Genomic DNA, 25,185 nt, shown 5'->3' on the forward strand with positions numbered 1-25,185 from the left:
TATCCGGAATGGAATAAATAGCGATTAAGTGTATTGTATTCATCTTTAGCTAAATACAAACTATAAGTACAACAACAATCTGGATTTAGAGAAAAACACTCATGCCGCACAACACTAGTGTATCAAAAGAATTGACAAATTGTTAGACGAATTTGACAAAGGGTTAAGGCAAATTCACTGCTGTTTTATTTCCAGATTTAAAAGAAAATATTTGACACTGTTAACCCCAACATCTTATTATCGAAACTTAATTTATATAAATGTGATGATCGCTCTGGTAAGTGGTTTTCATCATATTTCTTAAATAGATTGCAAAAAGGTTAAAAATGGAACAACTGAATCAAGATACAATAATGTCAAATTTGGAGTTAGACAAGGTTCCATATTAGGACCTTCATTATTCATTGTCTATATAGATGAATTCCAGTTTATATTAGAACACACAGAGTCTGAATTATATGCAGATGACACAACTTTGCATTTATCGTCCAAATCTAATTCCAAACTTAAACTCTTGTTTAACTAAAGACTTTGAAAACGTTATTGAATGGTATGTTAAAACAATATGATGATAAATAACAAGCAGTCCAAATGTATGCTTATAAGATCTGAGAGCTAAACTTATGAATTGTAATGATGTGTGTATTATCGCTAAATCAAACTTCATTTGACAATGTGGAAGTCGAAAATCTTCTTGGTATCCATATTGATAAAATGTATCATGATCGATCAATTCACATACTAGATAAAGTAAGTGAACTATTTCAAGCAGATTATACCTGCTAAATAAATTAAACGATACTTGCCTCGCAAAGTTCTTATCCTTTTTTAATAACAGTCAAATATTAACAATAATTGAGTATTGTTACCACAAATTGCAACATTGAGCGGAATAATAAATTACAAAAGCACACAGCAAGTTTAATTCTGAATAAGCATAATGATTATCCATCACTTTCAATGTTTAAAGAACTTTATTAGATGACCATTTTATTTAACGCAGATAAAATATTTTCAAGCCATATAAATGTTTAATTGTATGAATTGACTGGCGCCAGATTATCTTACAAGTATATTTAAAGCGTGCGGTGATCTATCTATATAGTTATTCTATTAGGTCAACAACATCTGGTCATCTTAATATACCAAGGCCAAAGTCTGAATACTTCAAAAAGACTTTTCAATATTCTGCTCTAATCATTGGGAATAGTTTCCCAAATGATATAAAGGATTTAAGACATAAAGAAAGCTTTAGGATAAAATGTGCTAATCTCTTGATCACAAAACAAAATGAGTAGACACACTGTTTTTGGACATTTTTGCCATGCTAGTTCTTCAGTCTGTTTTCATGCTTGTTTTATATACACATCTCTATTGATTATAGTTGTGCTATATGCATTGATTGCAAGTGTGCTGGTGGTTGTACCACATGATTGTACATGCGTCTAGTGTGGTAGAGCCATAGGCTTTTTATCACCGCTGGCTAGCCTGCTTGCAGGTGAAAAAGAAAGCCAAGTGAGTAAGTCTTTCTGCCAGTACATAGCCTCTGCACTATTCAAGACTTCTGCAATGCCTCCCCGCGACAGCACACGGTAACTAGGGTATAGTACCCTAGGCATAATTGCAGAGGATCTCGGAGGAGCAAGGGCCCCAGAGATGCAGTATGTAGACCCACCGGCGTGTGGATATGCCCTAGCACTCATCAACCTTTCCCCAGCTATGGGTAAATAGTTGGTCAGATGAAGATCATAGCTCTGTTAAAGCAGTTCATCTAAGAGAAGGACAACTTGATACAAAACCAACGGCTTGATTGGAGTCATAAGCTTTGGTTAGCAGCTTATCTAGAGGAAGGAAACCTTGATTAATAAATCCCTGGCCCTCCTGGTAAGGGGGTTTGGCGTCAGGCTAATCACCTTGCCCTGTAAAAAAAATCTGATTACAGAAACTAATACAGTCGATATACATGCTTGCCCTTCTAGGGTTGGAGCAGAAGTTGTTTTTAATGCAACTGACCGCCATGCGATGCAGAGAATGACGTTTAATAAACCGATACCACTGTTTTCGCCCAAAAAAATCACCAAAGTTGCGCAATTGAATGTACGCACAATGTATGAATGTGGAAAATGTGCTCAGATAGCAAAGGAGATGAGAAACTATGATATAAACATACTTGGCATAAGTGAGGCAAGATGGAACCAGAGTGGAGTTTTGACACTGGTAACAGGTGAGGAGATTCTATACTCGGGAAACCCAAATGAAAATGATTACCACACTACAGGAGTAGCAATAATGCTTTCAAACACATCAAAGAAGAGCCTGATGGAATGGGAACCAGTAAATGAGAGAATAATGTGGGTGAGGCTAAAAGCTAAATGCCAAAACATAACAATCATACAGTGTTATGCACCAACTAATGATGCCGAAGATGATGTCAAGGAATGTTTTTATGAACAACTACAACATGTTTGGGACAACATCCCCAAAAGAGACATCAAAATAGTCATGGGTGATATGAATGCTAAGATTGGAAAAGAGAACAAGGACAGAGAGAAAACACTAGGAAAACATGGTCTAGGAGAAATAAATGAGAATGGAGAAAAGCTAGTTGAATTCTGTGAGATGAATGAACTTGTGATAGGAAGCAGTTTATTTCCACATAAGAACATACACAAGGAGACATGGGAAACACCTGATGGAAAAGTCAGAGATGGAGAAGCTCACTACAAGACGTGAGAGTTATGAGAGGAGCAGATATCAGCTCAGACCACCACCTTATCATAGCCAAAGTAAAAATTAAACTTGCAAAAGGAACCAAAGTGGAACAAAAACGGATTAACCCTTAGTAGACGAAAAACAGCTAAGTCTAAACCAGTAAAGAATAAAGATGGAAAAGTCCTAACCAATCTTAATGAACAGATGGAAAGATGGAATGAATATTTTGTCAATGTCCTGAATAGACCAGAACCAGACCAACCAGTAATAGTAGAGCCAGCTGGGGTAGATTTGAACATCAAGAAATATGAAGTGAAAAAGGCCATCAAATCACTCAAAAATGGAAAATCTGCAGGCATAGATGAAATACCACCTGAAGTTTTCAAATCTGGAGGCAATGACATAATCGAGTACATGTACAAACTCCTGAATAAAATTTGGCAGGAAGAAAAGATACCAACAGAATGGTTAAAGGGGTTGTTAGTGAAGCTGCCAAAGAAAGGTGAATTAGGGCTATGTGAGAATTGGAGAGGCATAACACTTCTATCAGTAGCTAGTAAGATACTGTGCAGAATTATACTCAGCAGAATTAAAGATGCAATTGATCAGGTACTGAGAGACGAACAAGCAGGTTTCAGATCGAACAGAAGCTGCACTGACCAAATATCAACACTACGTACCATCATTGAACAATCGGTAGAATGGCAATCATCCCTCTACATCAACTTTGTCGATTTTGAAAGGGCATTCGATAGTGTCAACAGAGAAGGGATGTGGCAACTGCTAAGGCATTATGACATACCAACAAAAATTGTTAACATGATCAAGGCATTGTATGAGGATTTCACAGTACAGGTGATACATGAATCATCATTCACCAATCCTTTCCATGTAAATACTGGTGTGAAACAAGGCTGCCTTCTCTCCCCTACACTATTCTTGATAGCTATAGACTGGGTAACAAAGCAAGCACTAGACACTACACCAAGAGGTATACAGTGGAACTTCGCACGAAGGCTGGAAGACCTAGATTTTGCAGATGATCTGGCTCTGTTATCTCACCGTTTGAGAGACATGAGAGACAAAACCACTGAATCAGTCCTTTTTTATGGTGCAGAGACCTGGAGACTTACAGCAGGTGTACAACATCAAATCCAGGTTTTTATCAACAAATGCCTGCGCCAAATTTGTAAATTTTGGTGGCCAGAAACCTTTAGTAACAAATGCTTATGGGAAAGAACCAACCAGGAACCAGCAACTAAACAACTAAAGAGGAGAACTTGTCAATGGATTGGGCATACTTTGAGGAAACCTGTAGGTACCATCAATAGACAGGCATTAGAATGAAATCCCCAAGGACATCGGAGACCGGAAAGACCATTTCACAGCTGGAGAAGATCAAGGCACAAAGACCTGGAGGAAATTGGATATACCTGGACGGAAGCAAAAATGATAGCCCAAAATAGAGTAAGATGGAAAGCGACTGTAGCAGCCCTTTGTTCCACAAGGAGCGAAGAGGATTAAGTCAAAGTAAGTCATATGCATTGATTGTTATGTGAATTGTTCATTTAAATGTAAAGGCCTTCTGTGAGATTAACAATTGTATGATAAGTGAGTTACCTTCGTTAAATAAAAATAAAAAAATATTATTATAAATTACATTAAAGTCTTCTATACATGAAATCAACTGCAAGCAGGGAAATACCTTGTACATTTCTAATACCAATACATTCCATTTTTAGATGATGACGTTCCCTTGTCACCATCTTATGGAGTTTATATGCCTCAACTTGTCTGATTCCCTCGTGTATGTAACAATGTTTTAGATTTTAACGAGAGAAATGTATGTTTTACTGAAAAATTAATACATCAGTGTTTTCGATATCTCAAACTAGTCAAATCATTTACTAAATTTTATCATCAGTATAAGGACATCATTCGTAAATATGCCTCAACATGTAGACCTCTTATATGTTCAGGTATTTCAAAACTGATATTTTATGGAAATATTCCTTACAAAGCACAAACATGTCAGTATTCACCTCAGAAGCTAACAAAACCTTTAAATAGACTTATTAAGAAGGAATATAGTTACGATCGATACTGTTGTCAGGTCATTAAAGATTGCATATTTTGGCGTTAATATTTTGATTCACTTATAGGGTCTTTGCATCGGAACTAAAACATTTATTTAAAAACCAGTTGTTGTCATCACACGGGTTATATTCCTCTCATATATGTTATGATGGTATGATACTAAATAACTTCTTACGGGAACGATTGTGCCTGATATTTATATGTTGAAGACATAATCTTTCAATCAGTTTAATTGAAGTCTGGAGCTGGCATGTCAGTTAACTGCTAGTAGTCTGATGTAATTTGTGTATTATTGTCATTTTGTTTGTTTTCTTTGGTTACATCTTCTGACATCAGACTCGGACTTCTTCAGAACTGAATTTTAACGTGCGTATTTATGTGTTTACTTTTCTGCATTGGCTAGATGTTTAGGGGGAGGGTTAAGATCTCATAACTATGTTTAACCCTGTCGCATGTTTGCGCCTGTCCCAAGTCAGTAGCCTCTGGCTTTTGTCAGTCTTGTATTATTTTTAATTTTAGTTTCTTGTGTACAATTTGGAGTTTAGTATGGCGTCCATTATCACTGAACTAGTATATATATTTTTAGGGGCCACCTGAAGGACGCCTCCGGGTGCAGGAATTTCTCTCTGCATTGAAGACCTGTTAATGACCTTCTGCTGTTGTCTTCTCTTTTATCGTGTTGTTGTCTCGTTGACATATTCCCCATTCCATTCTCAATTTTATGTACATTTTTACAAGGGCTAGTACTTATCTCGATCGTTAGGAAATAGACAATGGACGCCTAATACAAATACAAATAATACATGGCTAGTTTTCTTTTCTTGTATTGCAGACCGTTGACACTTATGCAGCACTTATGATACAAGTTCAAGTAATATAAGGCTAGAATCTAGCATGGCTAGGAAACAAACCTTGGGCACTTACATGGACCGAATTTAAGCTTTTTTTTGTACTGGTCATCCGGACCTATGCACTGAAAAATCGACTAGTCTTGCCGCAAATCTAGTGGCCCTGCAAAAATGACACTCCTTTGACAAACACTAATATAAATAATGGATTTTTACTTTTATTTTTATGATTTATTTCTTTTATATATGTTAGACACGAACAAGAGAGTCTCCATCCTGATTTTAATAAAAGCTTTGATAATCTCAATTATTTTCTTATCAAAATAAGGATCAAGGATCATCACAATCCTCACGACCACCATCGGGTGACTGACTGGGTCGTCTGGAGCGCTGCCCAAAAATGTTCCACATTTAAATAGCCGGACAATTTTCCACATGTTATAGAAATCACTACATTGATATGGGCTGGTGGTTTTTTTTTTGTATCTCTTGGAAATAGACCTTGTGCACTTCTTACACCAATGCAAGTAATATATGAATACTTACATAACTTTAAATTTTTAAAATGTTATCTTAGTTTAGAGACAATCAGAAATATCTATATATATCTATAAATTCTCTTAAAATCTATATCTCTTAAATCTATATCTCTTAAAATTCAAGAGTCTATCTAAAAATGAGGGTACATTATATATGACCTTTCAAATACCGTTTCGATCCCTAGCATCACTGAAGATAAATTTATTGTCGAAATCCGGATCTGGTGTACAAAAAATATTAACACCTTATGTTTGTGGCATAACATCATAGCCACTAGTTAATTGTTTTCTGTTTAGTATTAAAGTTATTTTGAGATCCATTTTGTTACATCTTGTGATCAATTTTGTGACATCTTGTGATCAATATTATTTGGCAATCGCCAATGGCAGTCAGCAGGGTTAAAGAACATCAGTTGTTTGAACTGTTAGTCAAATGCGTTTTGTTTAAGTATACTTTTTACTTTTTTGGTCCTTTGGAAAATGTTTGTTTGTGCTGTTTTTAGACCCTTCTACAACGAAATTTGTTTTACATGCACACGTATAAAAATTGCGGTTTTTATCCAATGCAATCATAGGTTTGAACGTAGTTTTAGATTTAGATTTGTTGATATATTAAATAACATTAAATTCAAAATGCTTTTAAAGTCCTTTAATTCTCTATATTTTTCTTCAATCGGTTTCCTTTAATTCTCTACATTTTTCTCCAACCAGTTTTCTTAAATTCTCTTCATTTTTCTCCAACCGAGTTACCTTTAATTCGCTACATTTTCTATATATAATATAGGTATTAATTATTCTGATTTAAAGTAATTTTTAATGTAATGGTCAAAGAAAGTATGATGTTTTCCAATATCTCAACTAATTCTTCTACTTCGATATCATTGTCATTTAGAGTCGATAGTAAATTAAGTAATATCTTTTGCATTTGTAGAGGAAATAGTTCCGGTCTCAACAAATGTTTAAAAAAAGTTGTATATATGTGGTATATATTTCTTTTTGTGTTATATCCCGCACATTTTCCAATGTTGCAGCCTCTTTCATAATCACAGGACGTGTTCGATAACTCGTCTTTGTTCAGACGCGTACATGCAAGTTTATATGGACATGCATTTAGAGTTTCATTTTTTGAATACTGACATTGCTTTTCAATGTTATGCATATAATCTAAATCAATTAGTTTAATCTTGTTCTTTACTAACAGAAAATGTGTTTTCTTGAAATCACCTATTTTCAATGATCCTAATGGAGATTTGTGTAGATATAATAAAAGATTAGCAAGATCTAAAGCATAAATAAGTCGTTCATTCGTTGTTAATTTCAAATTTTGGATATCAAACTCTTCACCATACTCGTAAACAGCTTTTATATCATTCAATGGAAAACCTTTGTATCCTTCTCTGTTTATATATCGAACACAAAATCCTAACATCTGAATGAGACCCGGATGTTCTAATTGGTCTCTTAGTAATATTTCCTTCATGAAAAGAACCTCTCTGTATTCCTCACTGATAACCTTTGGCTTAATGTCAGAAATCCTCTTCGTTACAACCATTTCTCCTTCAAATATCCCAATATCAACCGTTTTTGATCTACCTCCTCCAACATTGGACTTTAATATGTGCACTTCGTTAATATTGGTACAATTAAAGATGTATGGGTTTTTCAAAAGCCTGTTTTTCTGTTCAATATTTTTTAACTGTAAAAATTGAGGAAAAGTTTCCATGTCTGTTTCAAAAATGAATTCTAACTTCGATTCTTTATATCGTTTAGAACTTGACTTGAAAGCACCTCTGAAGTCAGCAACATCTTGTTTCGTTCCAAGGAAAATATTCAGGCAAATCAGAAGTTGTGCAAATGTTGCGATGAAGACAAACAATTTAATTTTTGCCATAGTCTGAATTAACATTTTAGTTTTAATTTTCCTGGATTATTGATCTGGTAGTTGAAAATCACTGTTTCAAAATATCTGGTGAAACCTCTCTGTCAAAATAAAATATGTATTATTTTTCTGCAATAAAACATATTTAATACTCTCACAGTAAATTATGATTGAAGTTCATGAAAATATCGGTATTGATGTATGTGAAGCAAGTATGAACTGCATTGGTTAAATATCTAAAGGTTTAGCTGTTGGTCACCATTAAGATGTATCAATGACAGACATGATTAGAAGTCATAGTCTGTTTTCGTACGATATAAAAGAGTTATGCAAATCTCCCGAGGCACGCCATCATTGTATGTATTACATTACTATGACAGTTTTAGAAGTGTGCTTCTGACGCAGAAAATGCTCTAACAGAGTCATGCGGAGGAAAGATAAAAAGTGACACTGTAAATATTATGCAGACCATAACAAATTGGTATTCTAAATAGGCAACAGTAGTATACCGTTGTTCAAAAGTAATTAATCGATTGAAAGAAATCAAAAACGGCAAACACATCAGCTTAAAAGAACAACAGAATCATTTAATTACATTAAAAACAACTGCTACATTCAAAGACTTGGCAAAGGACATTTAAAAAAAATAGGGGTGCAAAAAGAGGGACGAAAGATACCAAAGGGACAGTCAAACTCATAAATCTTAAACAAACTGACAACGCCATGGCTAAAAATGAAAAAGACAAACGAAAAACAATAGTACACATGACACAACATAGAAAACTAAAGAATAAACAACACGAACCCTATCAACCTTGTTTAAAGCCTAGAAAAACCTAACGCATTTTGGTAATGTTAAAACACATATCGCTTTAAGATAGACTCGAACTTAGTGTCATTTTTCTATTTGCATTATCATCATACTGAATTTACGATTAAATGTATCAATCGGATTATACCAGTTCAAAAGCACCTACCATATAGCCGATTTTGTCAATCAAGACTTCAATTGACGTCGACCGGAAGTAGATATATTATGTTGCAAAATGATAAAGGTACTTGTACATAAATATAGATATAGAATCATAATACAACTATAATAATTGTTTTAAAAAATATTACAACTACAACTTCTTTTTTTTTACATTTTTTTTTTAAAACTAAACTTGCATATGAATTTTAGTACGAAATTGTCTTTAACTGAGGAATATAGGCGTCACCAACATTTGCTTTATTTCGACTTTATGAACTTTTATTATTAAAAAAAAATAAAACGACAGCTTAATTGGTGCAATGTTTCATGACAAAAATACGAAAATTCAATGTATCAAGAAAGTTAATAGTTTACATGTAGGTATGCAAAATGTAAAAATTACAAAAATTACTTAATTCCGATGAATATTCAAAACGAAAAGTCCCTAATAAATGGCAAAAACTCAAACACATTAAACAAATGGATAAAAACTGCCATATTCCTTACTTGGAACAAGCATTTCCTTATGTAGGAAATGTTTAATTAAAACTTTTTTTATAGCGACCTTAACTACTCACTTGGTTTACAGTGTTATGAAATTCCATTACTTAAACAACGATGTGTAAAATAAAATAAAAAGACACAGTAGGTTAAAAATAGGAGTAAAGCATTCATTATTGTCATATAATATTCATTACTATTAAAACAAACAGTATGTAAGAGAAAAAGCACAGGAAGGCATATATGCTGTTGTGGTTGATAGACTTAACCAGTTCAACATTAATTAGAAGTGATACATAATAATGTGTCACATCAAGAATAAGAGCAGACATTTATGATGTCATTTTATTCACTACATAAAAATACACAGAGAAATTGTGATTACTTGAATCGCACGTGAATTAAGGTTAATGTGAGTCTCATGTGGCATTCTGGTGATTTTCACACAAAACATAGCTTACACGTGAACTTCAAAATAAACTTATATAGATAACATCTAAATTTTCACATTTCAAAAAAATACCATAAAATACCTTTTCTTTCAGTCTTTTTTCACAATGACAATGGAAGTAGCGTCTACTTTACAAGTAATATTATATGAGATAATTTTTCATATTTTAATCTTCGATTACGTAAATAAAAAGAAATTTATACACAATGAACAGAGGTAAGCGTGTCTATAAACTTCAGATGTAATTCCTATGTCAAATTCCACATGAAATTCAGGTGATTCTTAATATACACCATTTATAGCCTCAGATACGTAAATGAGGTACATAAAGTTCAGATATAGATATAAGGCACTCGACTTAATTTTTTTTATTTGAAAGCGGGCGACAAGGAAACTCTTTCTCCCCTTGTTCATTTGTCATCGTTGTTGGATTACTTAGTACTGTTTTAAAATTAAAAGGTGATCCTGATATTGGGGGAACATTATCAATAACTATGTACCGCTTTGAAGCCCATCATCAGATGTCAACAGACACAATTCGGTAATTAAACCCTTTTTGTAGACAATGACAATAGGTAATATTATATGAGATATTAATTCATATTTTGATCTTCGATTATGTAAATAAAAAGAAGTATGAGTAGAGTTATCCGAGTCTTTCAAAGGAAATATCCAATACGTGTCAAAAACAAACGGCAAAATAAATTTTGAATAAAATATATTAGCATTGTACAAGAGAAAATGGGATACAGAGAGAGAGAAAATAATGTATTTGAAATATTTTAGACCTTGTTTATTCAAATTGTAAAAACAATTAGCCAGAAAAACAAATTGGATACTGCAATATGTTCTATATGAAATACAATGTAACATGGTAAGGATGTATATAGGGAAATGTAAATGATAAATTAAAAAATAAAAATGGTAAAAAAACAAACACATACCTGCAGTGTGTTAAAAACATAACACGGAATGTATACCAACTCAAACTATAAATGAAATTATTGATTGTAAAAATGTCGTCATGATATTAATGAATCTTTAATCCTATTGCAATTGTTAATACACATGCACTAGTCTCATAATCGTAAGATAGTTAATTCAAGCAATCTATTAACTGATTGCATTAGTCTGGCACGTATTATTCTAAAACCTTCAGTAACAGGATGATATCATACAATCAAATTCGAATTATCATAGAAAAAGAAGATATAAATAGGCAAAATGATTTTCATAGCATATACTCCGTGGCTAATTATCCCTAACACTTTTGAGGATCTTGTAGGGGTCTTCATTTCTGAAATATTTGAATTTTCTACCTATGAGTCTGTGTTCTTGGTATTTCAACACTCGCCGCCCTTTATGCATATTTTTGATTTATTGTTGTATCCTTTATTTTGCCGGTTTTTTCAGTATTTTCAATTCTTCTATTAATCATGTTAATCCCACTCTTATCCTCAATTTAGTGGCCTAAATATCTGTTTAATTTACATTTGAAAGAAGAAGAGAAGAGAACAAATTTATAGAAATGTATAGACTCACTGACCTTGCATTCATATGACTATAAAGATATGTTTGGTAACGTCAATTACATACAAATTGAAATAAATAAAGGAGTAAATGAAATATTACAAAAAAGATATGCTAGCGTCACTAAAGATTATTAACGATTAACGAGCGACCACACCATATGGCAAGCTATTGTTCGAACTATGTCATAACAATTCATGAAAGAATTTAACCGCTAACGACAAAAGACATACAATTGTTGATAGGTGAAGTATAATAAGTCTTTATGAACTATAAAATATGTCGAATGACAGTTTTTATTTTTCCAACGAAGTAGAAACGTCATACTTTGTCTTTTTTACCCTTATTTCAGTAAGAATTTTTCAAGGAGTTGTTGAATAAAATGTCTGTGTTTTCTACATTTTAAACATACAAGTAAGAACATGACTGTGATATCATTTTTCTCTTCTTTATACATTTGTCTCCAAATTAATAGATCATAGGTACATTGTATCTTTATCTTTTTGATGTTGACAAGTCATATATGTTGAATGCAATACTACGAGACAAAACTCGCATATATAGTCTCATGGATGTTTAGATCTTTTTTTTCTGAATATGTTGTGGATAATATAGCAGCCTTCGAGGGAATGAAAATGTGTTTTCTACATTTTCTACATTTGAGAAAGCCTGTACCAAGTCAGGAATATGATAATTGTTGTATATTCGTTTTGTGTGTTTTTTCGTTTGATTTTGCCATTTGATTGGGGACTTTATGTTTTTAATTTTCCTCGTAGTTTAGTATTTTTATTATATTACGTTTATGTTCCCAAAGTTGTAACGATAATTAAAAACTTGTTCAGTAACACTGTCACGGAATAGAAGTTCCTTCATAATATAAGTTCCAAATGGAAAAAATACTACAGTAGATGTTCCTAACGGAATAAATAGTATAGAATATTTGTTCCATCAGGTACAGGTATTATGACATTGATAACAAAGTTTCCACTGGAACTTATGTAAGGGGGAGCAAATATACGTTGACAACACAACTCTTACCAAAGTCGTCAAGTTAAAAAGAGTCAGTTTCAAAAGCACAATATCTGCTTGAATGATATAGCTTGATAGTGATTTGTTTATGTTGTGCTTTGTGTATTTTGATTGTAAAAAAATGTTGACTGCCGTAATCTTTTTTTTTTTTACATTTTTACCTACTGTGTCTGTTTGTTTTGTTCACGCAGCGTTGTCAATAGAATGGAATTTGATGCGTGTCATACAAGAGACAGGCTTTGCTAGTTATAAAACCAGGTTCAATCCACCGGTTTTATTTTTATTTTAAAATTCCTGTACCTAGTCGGGAATATAACAGTTGATGTTTATTCGTTTGATGTGATTTATTATTTGATTCTGTCCTTTGATTAGGAACTTTTCGTTTTGAAATGTTCTCTCAGTATTTTTGTGATTTAACTTTTTGATGATAACACAATTTGACTACTGTACCCCTGTTTTGACATTTTTACCTACTGTGTCTGTTTGTTTTGTTCTCGCATCGTTGTCAATATAATAGAGTTTCTACATAAGACAATTCCTGTACCAAGTTAGGAATATGGCAGTTGTTACCCATTCGTTTGATGTGTTTAAGATTTTGATTCTGCCATTTGGTTTTGGACTTTCCGTTCTGAATTTTCCCCGGAGTTCAGTATTTTTGTGATGATTACTTAATTTGTTTGTATGCTTTTTATATATTAAATTCTCCAACCATCAAATATTTATTTTTATATTTGACGTGACAGAAATCGATATTGCACGAATATTTACTTTGTTGTTATGTTTGACAGATAAAAACATTAGAAATTATCTTATTTGTAGTATACTGTATATCATAAATCGAAAGGAAACGGTATCGCGTAAATTAGATACATACATATTTGTTTATTCAATACACCACTGCCTGTTTGGTTGTTTCATGTATCATACACTGAGAAATTAGTATGTTACACCTTCATCCTTTTCGAAACAGTTAAACGGTACATATATGACGAAAATATCTAAAAATAAACAGAGCTCTATGATAAGATCCAATCGTCATGTTTGAATTGCACCTGTTATTGAAATTTTGTTTACTTAATCTTGGTAACTGGGTTTGAATTGTAAAATGTATTGATTAAGAGATAACGCATTGTAAATTGTACTTCAAAATTTAGATAAAATACAAGGTATAGCGTGTTTCTACACTTTTAGCATTGGTAAGAATATTTATATTAAATATAAATTAAAATGAAATTTTCTGTTTCTGTTTGAATTCAATTTGAAATGAAACACTAGTGTATACGTTTGTGAAATAGTGAAAAAGATATTGGTGCTGATATATCATACGAAAGTCATACTTCGAAGAAATATTTTATGGAAACAATTTTTTTTTAAATCAAGGAAAATTCGTTACATATCAGTATCTACTATCAGAATTGTATTATTCTTATCTATATGAAATAAAACACCATGCTTGATTTGTGGGTGAAAATATTGTTATTGTTGATGAGTTTAATTGGTACAGCAATTTAAGAACCATGTACATTACCTGATTGTTATAAAGATTATTTCAAAGTGCATGATCAACGAGTCTTCCACAAATCATAATTATTCGCACTAATTATTTTAACCGAATCACTTCGTATGGACGTTATTATTTTTCTTTCAATACTTCTTTTCAGCATACCTCCAGTTGATTGGGTTTCCTTTTTTCTATGGTTCATTTAACACTTAGTCCAACCCTTATAATATGAATCCTACTAACACCAACAGTTGTACTCATATGAATCTTTCATCCGTCGATACGATTGATGCAGAAACACGAGGTTTCCGTGTTAGGACACTTCGAATACTTGGTGGTACACAGATAGGACTTGGAATTGTATGCGCTATCTTGAGTTTAGTAGGCGTGATTTTCGATGGCGTAAGAATGAACAAAAACTGTCCACAGAGCTACTCGTATTACAATCAATACTCCGGCTCTTATTATGTTAATGGATATAATGGCTGTCACTACTGGCAATCTTCAATATTATTCGGGTACAATATGACATGCTTGATTTTTTCAGGATGGGTAAGTTAGTTACTAATTTGCATGCAATGTTTACTTGTTTAACATCTTTGTACTTAGTACATGTATTACATTCTGGTATTTTAATTACAACCTTTCGAATCAATGCATGTATTCATACTTTTATCATACTGTCTAGAAATTATAAAACACTGAAGTAAACATTTTTATGATTTGCTTCCGAAGACATAATAATAAAGATACTGGTCTACTGACAATTACTGTTTATTGACTGCTTGATTCTGTTTTATGTTTTAGATAACTCTGCATCCACATAACCATTATAGGTCAATGTACGGCCTTCAACACGGAGCATTGGCTCACACTGAACAATAAGCTATCAAGGCCAAAAAATTACTAGTGTAAAACCATTCAAACGGGAAAACGAACGGTCTATACATATAGGAAGATGTGGTGTAAGAGCCAATGAGACAACTCTCCATCCAAATCTGTATAAAAAACGAGAAACGAGAAACACGTATATATTACATAAACAAACGACAACTACTGTACACCAGATTCCTGACTTATGACAGTATAACGACCATATCCCGCGCTTCATACAAAATATACTTCGGTCAACGCTTTTACACCCCAATGAAGTTACAAAAAGAAGCATTCAATTCTAAAATAATATATACAGTATCACAAGCCCAGCAGTCAGCACATTTTGTGCTGACATGAATTGTCATTTATATGGTTACATTTTATAAATTAACTGTTTTGCAAAATTTAATAACTAAAGGCTTTTCTACATTTTTGTGTACCTCAGGCATATATTACCTTAGCTGAATTTGTCAAAACTTTTAGGAATTTTGGCCCTCAGTGCTCTTCAACTTCGTTCTTTATTATGCCTTTTTAACTTTTTGGGATTCTAGAGTCACTGGTGACTCTTTTGTAGACGAAACGCGCGTCTGGCGTATATACAAAATTTAGTCCTGGTATCTATGATGAGTTTATTAAGAATAAGTTATGTTTACATTTAATTTTGTTTAGTGCCTGCTTACTGGATTATTTCCCTTCTGCATGAACAAGAAAAGAAGGAGTAGTTGGCGATGCTTAGTAAGTCGTACCTTGACTATACAATGTCTTTAGCTAATTGAATTGTAATTCAAGATAACAAACATTTGCTGAATTCAGGGCGATTTTCAACTTGAAACTATATAAATATTTGTTTACGCTGTTTGAATTTGTGTATGTTGTTTTGACTAAATGTTGTGTGCATTTTTTGTTTTGTTTGTTTTTTGTGAACTGTATGATGTTAATTTCGACTTTAATTATTTTTAAACAAAATTGCTCTGTAGGAGATGACTCTCAGTAGCTTAATGCTTGTGAAATATGTCTACACAAATTTGATACTGATACACAAGTCTGAAGATAACAAAAAATGCAGAACCACGTACATGACACAATAAATGTGAAAATAGCCTACGATAATGTAAAGTTGCTTACAACCGCGTCATTTCAACTCTGGTAAATTTTGTTTCACTAGATGGTGTCCAAAATCTTCTTATTTTTTTTTTATTAATAATTATTTATCTTGCAATCAACCTATCTACTATACAAATACAGGTGTACAGATAACACGAAGCGATAAACGTATACTAGACGTTTATAATCTCATAGTATCCTACTTCTGTTGCGAGGGTAGGATAACGTTCAAATTACAGTAACTGTTATCATCACGCTTCAATTTGGGGTTAGTTCTATTTAGTTTGCGGTCCCCCTATAAGTCGTGTTCATGCAAATTTAAAACATTTCAACGATTGGTATTGATAAAACTATATGTAAAGGCTCAATATTAAATTGCAGGATAAAACAATCCGTACATTGGAGGACAATATAAAATTTATTTGTACTCGCTACTCTGTTTCTAAAGCTCGTCAGCTACATTTTATAGTTCCATAATGTACGAATATTGTATATATATTTCAAAACAATAACTTTTCGTGTTTGATACTTACTTTATCCTGGTGCATTGAAGTATAAAACGACTGTTTGTAATCTTTGACCTAAGTTTTCTTGGCCATCATCTGTTTTGGTGTCGAGTTATTAGTTTGATCATTTCTACATATTTCTAGTAATTTTACCGTAAGTTTATTTGGTTCGGAGTACAAGGATAAAGACTTGTTTGTAAGAATTATATCGGTAACCAATGAGACTCGTACGGCTATATGAATGACAAAAACTTAATGTTACAATGTATGTATATATTCAGTTTACAATACCGTTTAGTCAAAATATGCGTGCTGCTATAATGGTGATAAATATATATTGCAATAATTTATAAATGTTACAGAAAATTGCGTTCATGGTGTGCTGTATCATAGGAGCAGCGGTATTCATGCCAACGATCTTCAGTCTTGGAATAATAGAAGCCAGTATAGTAAGTTTTGCGAGATAAGAGTTATTTCTTAGAGTCATTCCGAAGTATATAATTATGCACACATTAAACACGGTTTTACACCATGTCTTTGAGTTCGTCACGTTTTTTCGTTTTAAATTTGCGAAACTAATAGTTTAAAATTCATCAAATATCTGATGTTTGAGAGCTGAAAATACAAACCGTACAGCCAAACCCGTTACTCGGTCAAATTCCTAATCTTTGTTGTCATAGATATATATATCTTTATTCTCATAAATTAAAATCCATGGTACAGAGATATTATAAACATTCATAATATAACATAAAGTCAGAATATATACAAATGTATGATCTACAACTAGAAAAATTCAATTACAGCCTGTATAATAAAACACATTATCATTTACCTGAATTCAATAGTATTTGCCGGTTATTCATTAAAATATGACAGCACTCAAGAGTGTTTATAAGCCTAGTAGGTTTTAAACATTAAAATTAAAATAACCCAAATGAAACTGTAAACTTATTTAAAAGTAAGCCAAACTCGAAACAAACGATTTGGTAATTGTCAGAAATGTAAAATGTATTTGTACTCACTACGAAACAAGTCTCTTTCTGTCGTTTGAATAAAAAGTTAGTCAGTCGTTTGCCTGTAAATTTCGAGAGAAAAAATTGTAACGGAACCAGTCTGATTAGAGCCAGTCCTGCCTATCAACTCAAAATGTCACATAGTTACCAAAACATTTTTTTTAATCTAAAATCACTTTGTGATTGCAGAACCTGATGCATTGGTGTAAAGATGTGTGAACGTTATTCGATAATGTCAGGAACGATAACTCGTGGCGTAACGTCATTCGGTATCGTGTTACCTTAAAACACGATTTGGTTGGTCATTTAGTTGATGATGATCAACCTGTCAGTTGCAAATATTAGATACTTCATTTTCTACATTTTGACATTAAAGTGTTAATGAGATATGAATACACATAAAAGCTATAATTGCTTTTTACTAATCTGACAGGCTAATTCTGTTATTGAACGTGCACGATCACCGTGAAGCAGTCTGAAGTTGTAGCGAATATATGTCATTATTGATTCTAAGACACATTGAACTATAATACTTCAATACCAATGCTTAATTGTATGCTCTAATTTATGGCAAAAGTATAGGGTTAGCATTTTTTATATAAGACTTTTAGACACATATAAGTCATGTGATGATAGGAAGGCAGTAATACGGTTCTTTCCATGATTAATGAAGTTTTTTTTTATTTTCAGCGTGCTGAAAACGAGAGTGGTGGACTTGCAACTTTACCATCTTTCTTGGCCTTGTTTGCTTTTATAGAAATGGTTGTTGCTATTATTTCCTCTGCTTATTGTTGTTGTTGTACGTCATGGGATTCATCTCATGTGAGTAAAATGAGATGATATATTTTTTATATTCCTTGTATAGTATTATAATCATTTCACTGAAACGGTCGCATGTGAAATTCAACTTTTTTCTTTAAAGAATGTGTGGGTTATACATATAAACTTGCATGATGTCATTAGTACATTGTGTAAATAGGAAATTAGAGTAAATTATAAAACTTATATTGTTTTCACTGTTCGTAAATGGAATGTGATAAACACCAGCTGTTGTTTTGTGACTGAGAGTGATAAACTTATGCAGACACAAGCGATTGAGGATCCGAAAGGAGTAAATTAAAGTCATGAGTCGAATTAAAACTGACAACAAACAACAAGCAACACGATTGCTGAACTTGTAAACCATATAAAAGATAAACAAGAGCAAACGCACAACACAGACATACTTTACTTAGACCTAAGAACACGAATGTAACCTTAATTCGGGGGAGTGTGCTCTGGAAAGAGAACGAGTTCCTAATCCATGTGGTACTCGTTGTGTTAATGATCGAAATGGCAAATACATTAAAAATATAACTGTGTACTTCGAAGAAGAACTCTTTGTTCACTTGTATTTACAAAAAGACAGACAAACGCACCAACTATCTCACAGTTCATTTTTAATTTGTACTACTGTACCCTTTTCTTAGAGTAGGAATAATATCTAATTGTCAGTCCGTTAGCAAAATAAATGTTATTTTGAATAAAACAATGACTTCATATTTAATCCGTAGTTTGATAGTGAGGAGTTGCAACGTGTTTTATTTTTATAGCATTTCAAATGAAGCTGGTTCGCCCACTTGCATCATACGGTAGTCTTAAATCTGGCCTTTATTTTTGCATCTTAAATGTTTCTGGTTCTATTTAAACACTAAAGAATTGAACGATGAGCATTTTGTATGAAGCGAAGGCATTTTGTAGGCTAATCCTAAGCAAAGACGCATTTTCATTCTAATGCATTCTTTGTTATGACTCCATTAATGTTTAGGACGAGAAGTTAAAAGTTAATTTGTCTGATATTTGTAATTTGTCAAGAAATCCTAATTCAGGATAAATGCTCGTGTTATATGATTGTTATAATGTTTGTATGCGTTTTGTGTATTTAAATCGGTCTCAATTCAATACCAATATAATTGTTTTGAATATGACTGATATGAATTTCATCAAAATCTATTGTGAAACAATCATACAACTTCTGAGATAAATTCGATCTAGTGCTAACGAGTGATCATGACTAAAAATAAATTCTCGTTACAAAACATTTTTTATTCTTTCTACTTTCAGCAATTGAGATATGTTTATGTAGCTACTGGTCAAAATGGAATTATACATAACATGCCAGTTACACTTAATACTGGTCAACTGCAAGGATTTGCTTTACCAACGCAAATGACGCATGTGCAGTCAGGTATGACTCCACAATCACAAAATCTACAAAACATGCATGCCTTTCATGCACAGTTGGGACATGCAACTCCTACAGAATCAACACCCCCTGTGTATCCGGCATCTACAGCTATGACAACAACTGAACAACAGGACCAAGCACTTGGAAACTGTTCATCGCCTCCGCCATACAAACAATGATTGACCCTAAAAAAGCTATGAAACTCATTCGCTGTGTAACATCTCATTACAATATAATGTGTGATCATTGGATATAAAAACACATCCAGCATTTAATTGAAATATTGTCCAGATTAATGCAAATGAAATAAATACAATTTAAAAAAAAGAACTGTTTTCCTTTTCAATATTTTTTCTATGTTAATACAAGGACTTATCTATATACGTCCCTGGTTAATAATAAATTCTTTTTCTGTTTGACAAGATTTTTGATTTTCGTTTTATCTGAAGTTGTTCAATTTATAGTCTGAGGCTACTCAGTTGGTATCTTCAAAGTTCGGGACATCAGCATTTGTACATTTTAATTTGTTTGGAATATTTATTTTATCATTTGAATATTTATTGTTATTTGGAGCTGTATTGGATTGGACTGTTTGAAAGAATGTTTTTTAATTTTTTTAAGTAATGATATGTATGGTCCGCAACGAAGTTGCCGATGCCATATAGCTTTACCCTTGTTCGAAATTCCGTCATTCTGAAATTCCGTAATTTCGAAATTCCGTCATTCCGTAACAAACCATTATACGGAGGTTTTTTTTAAACGCCTTCATATGGGGACGAAGTCCCCAATTACGGTAGAAAAATCAATGAAAAAAAAAAAAAAATTCTGGGAAAATTTTTCATTGTACTAATGAACTCAAAATCGTTAACGTTTTTTTTTCAGATCTAGTTCCTGTTCCGGTTTTCCCGCATTTGCGCAGAAATCTGTCTTGTTTGCATGAGACTTTGATTTTTTTTTATATTTATCAGTCTAGTAAACATAAGATTGGATCTCAATACAAATTCAATTTTAATAATTGTTTGATATGAAAAAAAACCGTTACGTTACCTGATGAAAGCGTTTCTTTTGTTTACATCGAATATGACGTCATAACTTAAAGAACGTCACAGCTAATTCCCTAACAACATAACCAAAATCGGGAACGTTACGTACGGTATTTCGGTTTATTTTATCAACATGATTGAACTAAGAAAATAATACATACAGACTTCGTCCCCATTCACAGGTTTTGCCTGCCTCATATTATATTGGGCTGATTGTTGTTATGTGAGATAACCATGATGAGTTACAGATCAAGTTTAAGTTTTGTTCTGCTTGGCTAATTTTTGCCGAAATTACGGGCTATGGACTTTGATAAATTGTTGAAAATCTCAGTTATACAGACTTTTTTCACCGGATTTTTGTGACAAAAATGTCGGTTATTGTTTTGGGGATGCTCGGCGGTCGGGCGGGCGGCAATCAAATGTTGTCCGTGCATCAACTCATGAACCGTTCAATTAAAGCTTTTAAAATTTTTTAAATATGTTGTTACTGATACATTGTAACTAAATGAAGGTCAAGTTCAACAATGGCGATTTTGACTTTTATCGTTCAGGAGTTATGGTTCTTGAAAGATTGAAAAAGGGAGTTTCCAGTCGTGTCCGTGCATTTACGCATGAACTGTTCTACCAAAGCTTCCCAAATTTTAATATGTTGTTACTGATGACAAAATAGAGGTCAAGTTCAATAATGATGATTTTGACTTTTACCGTTCAGGAGTTATGGTTCTTGAAAGATCGTAATCACAGTGACGTTGTTGCATTTACTCACGAACCATTAAATCTAAGCTTTTCAAATTTTAATATGTTGATACTGATGACAAAATGGAGGTCAAATTTGATATTGACGATTTTCACTTTCACTAATCATCAGTAATGGTATCACGGAATAGAAGTTCCTTCATAATATAAGTTCCAAAAGGAAAACATATTCTGGAATAGTATTTCAACAGGAATAAGTAATACAGTATATGTTCCTAACGGAATGAATGGTATAGAATATGTGTTCCAACAGGAATAGATATTGTGACAATGTTTATAACAAAGATTCCATTGGAACTTCTGTTAGGCGGAACAAATATACGTTGACAATGGTTCTTGTGATATTGCCAGGACACAAATAAATGTTAATAAATCCGGTTTGCTGTCGTTGTGACAGCCTCTTGTTGCTAAATGCTTTCAGATATTGGACTATTTTTTTTTTGTATGTGAGCTAACTACATTTACTTTTTTTCAAGGGTTATTTTGAATACCTCTATTATAGACCTGTTTGTAAACAAAAAGTTCAACCTTAAATACTCTTTAAAATGATATTCATAATTCATTTACTGTTTCGTAGGGGACATTAAATTTTGTCCACTACGAAGTATTCTAAGCACACATCGTATTGCAATCTTAAATTTATCCTATAGACATTCTTGTTTGTTTTACTTTACATACTAGTCAGAGAAAGATCTCATTTTTTTCTGAATTGGAGGACCATTTGTATCGATAGAGATTATAGACAGTACTTCACATATGAAGGTATGACTCATGTTACGTAGTGGACGTTTTGATGCGTTTCGTAGTGGACAAAAAGTTTCGTAGTTGACATTAACCCTATTCTATGTTAATAAAAACGTACTGAAAAATTAAATAAAACCAACCCTTTCTATTTGCTTTGCACGAATAGAAATGAAACTAGAGGCTCTCGGGAGCCTGTGTCGCTCACCTTGGTCTATATGCATTTTACACAATGGACACAGATAAATTCATAACAAAATTGTGTTTTGATGATTTTACTTTACTGAAAATTATTGATGCTACAATTATTTCTATATATAATGAACTTGGCACAATAATAACAGTGGAAAATATTTTCGAAAAATCTACAAAAATTTATGACAAATGTTGAAAAATGACTGTAAAGGGCAGTAACACCTAAAGGGATCAACTGACCGATTTACTTATTTGTAAATCTTACTTTGCTGAACATTATTGCTGTTTACTGTTTATCGCTATCTATAATATTATTCAAGATCATCTTGAATAATAACCAAAAACATCAAAATTTCTTTAAATTTACCAATTCAGGGGCAGCAACCCAACAACGGTTTGTTTCGATTCACCTGAAATTTTCAGGGCAGATATATCTTGACCTGATAAACAATTTTACCCTTTTCAGATATGCTCTTGATGCTTTGGTTTTTGAGTTATAAGTTTAAAACTGCATTTTACCCCTATGTTCTTTTTTTAGCCATGGCGGCCATCTTAAATAGTTGATCAAGTCATCGGACACAATTTTTAAACAAGATACCCCAATGATGATTGTGGCAAAGTTTGGTTAAATTTGGCCCAGTAGTTTCAGAGGAGAAGATTTTTGTAAAAGATTACTAAGATTTACGAAAAATGGTTTAAAATTGACTATAAAGGGCAATAACTCCTAAAAGGGTCAACTGACCATTTTGGTGGGGTAAACTTATTTGTACATCTTACTTTGCTGAACATTATTGCTGTTTACTGTTTATCTCTATCTATAATATTATTCAAGATAATAACCAAAAACAGACAAATTTCCTTAAAATTACGAATTCAGGGGCAGCAACCCAACAACGGTTTGTTTCGATTCACCTGAAATTTTCAGGGCAGACAGATCTACCTGATGAACAATTTTACTCTTTCAGATTTGCTCTTGTTGCTTTGGTTGTTGAGTTAAAATCCCAAAACTGCATTTTACACCTATGTTCTATTTTTAGCCATGGCGGCCATCTTGAATAGTTGACCAAGTCACCGGACACAATTTTTAAACAAGATACCTAAATGATGATTGTGGCCAAGTTTGGTCAAATTTGGCCCAGTAGTTTCAGAGGAGAAGATTTTTGTAAAAAATTACTAAGATTTACGAAAAATGGTTTAATATTGACTATAAAGGGCAATAACTCCTAAAGGGGTCAACTGACAATTTTTGTTGTGTTGACTTATTTGTAAATCTTTTTTTGCTGAACATTATTGCTGTTTACTGTTTATCTCTATCTATAATATTATTCAAGATAATAACCAAAAACAGACAAATTTCCTTAACATTACGAATTCAGGGGCAGCAACCCAACAACGGTTTGTTTCGATCCACCTGAAATTATCAGGGCAGATAGATCTTGACCTGATGAACAATTTTACCCTTTCAGATTTGCTCTTGTTGCTTTGGTTTTTGAGTTATAAGCCAAACACTGCATTTTACACCTATGTTCTATTTTTAGCCATGGCGGCCATCTTGAATAGTTGACCAAGTCACCGGACACAATTTTTAAACAAGATACCTAAATGATGATTCTGACCAAGTTTGGTCAAATTTGGCATAGTAGTTTCAGAGGAGAAGATTTTTGTAAAAGATTACTAAGAATTACGAAAAATGGTTTAAAATTGATTATAAAGGGCAATAACTCGTAAAGGGATCAACTGACCATATTGATCGTTTTGACTTATTTGTAAATCTTACTTTGCTGAACATTATTGCTGTTTACTGTTTATCTCTATCTATAATATTATTCAAGATAATAACCAAAAACAGACAAATTTCCTTAAAATTACGAATTCAGGGGCAGCAACCCAAAAACGGTTTGTTTCGATCCACCTGAAATTATCAGGGCAGATAGATCTTGACCTGATGAACAATTTTACTCTTTCAGATTTGCTCTTGTTGATTTGGTTTTTGAGTTATAAGCCAAAAACTGCATTTTACACCTATGTTCTATTTTTAGCCATGGCGGCCATCTTAAATAGTTGACCAAGTCACCGGACACAATTTTCAAACAAGATACCTAAATGATGATTGTGGCCAAGTCTGGTCAAATTTGGCTTAGTAGTTTCAGAGGAGAAGATTTTTGTAAAAGATTACTAAGATTTACGAAAAATGGTTAAAAATTGACTATAAAGGGCAATAACTCCTAAAGGGGTCAACTGACCATTTTGGTCGTGTTGACTTATTTGTAAATTTTACTTTGCTGAACATTATTGCTGTTTACTGTTTATCTCTATCTATAATATTATTCAAGATAATAACCAAAAACAGACAAATTTCCTTAAAATTACGAATTCAGGGGCAGCAACCCAACAACGGTTTGTTTCGATTCACCTGAAATTTTCAGGGCAGACAGATCTACCTGATGAACAATTTTACTCTTTCAGATTTGCTCTTGTTGCTTTGGTTGTTGAGTTAAAATCCCAAAACTGCATTTTACACCTATGTTCTATTTTTAGCCATGGCGGCCATCTTGAATAGTTGACCAAGTCACCGGACACAATTTTTAAACAAGATACCTAAATGATGATTGTGGCCAAGTTTGGTCAAATTTGGCCCAGTAGTTTCAGAGGAGAAGATTT

General features: G+C 32.8%; 2 protein-coding genes across 2 annotated transcripts; one reads left to right on the forward strand and one right to left on the reverse strand.

The window, feature by feature from the left end:
• Window positions 1-6,983: 6,983 nt before the first annotated feature.
• Window positions 6,984-8,087, reverse strand: LOC134722805 (extracellular tyrosine-protein kinase PKDCC-like). Its single transcript, XM_063586431.1, has one exon. The coding sequence runs from the start codon at window positions 8,085-8,087 to the stop codon at window positions 6,984-6,986; it is 1,104 nt and encodes a 367-aa protein (XP_063442501.1).
• Window positions 8,088-13,634: 5,547 nt separating this feature from the next.
• On the forward strand, window positions 13,635-20,076 carry LOC134722806 (uncharacterized). Its single transcript, XM_063586432.1, has 6 exons — window positions 13,635-13,755; window positions 14,221-14,612; window positions 15,606-15,671; window positions 16,909-16,995; window positions 18,253-18,384; window positions 19,666-20,076. The coding sequence occupies exons 2-6, from the start codon at window positions 14,289-14,291 to the stop codon at window positions 19,966-19,968; spliced, it is 912 nt and encodes a 303-aa protein (XP_063442502.1). The 5' UTR covers window positions 13,635-13,755; window positions 14,221-14,288; the 3' UTR covers window positions 19,969-20,076.
• Window positions 20,077-25,185: the final 5,109 nt, after the last annotated feature.

Source organism: Mytilus trossulus, chromosome 6 (genome assembly GCF_036588685.1).
Source record: "Mytilus trossulus isolate FHL-02 chromosome 6, PNRI_Mtr1.1.1.hap1, whole genome shotgun sequence".
NCBI lineage: Eukaryota > Metazoa > Mollusca > Bivalvia > Mytilida > Mytilidae > Mytilus > Mytilus trossulus.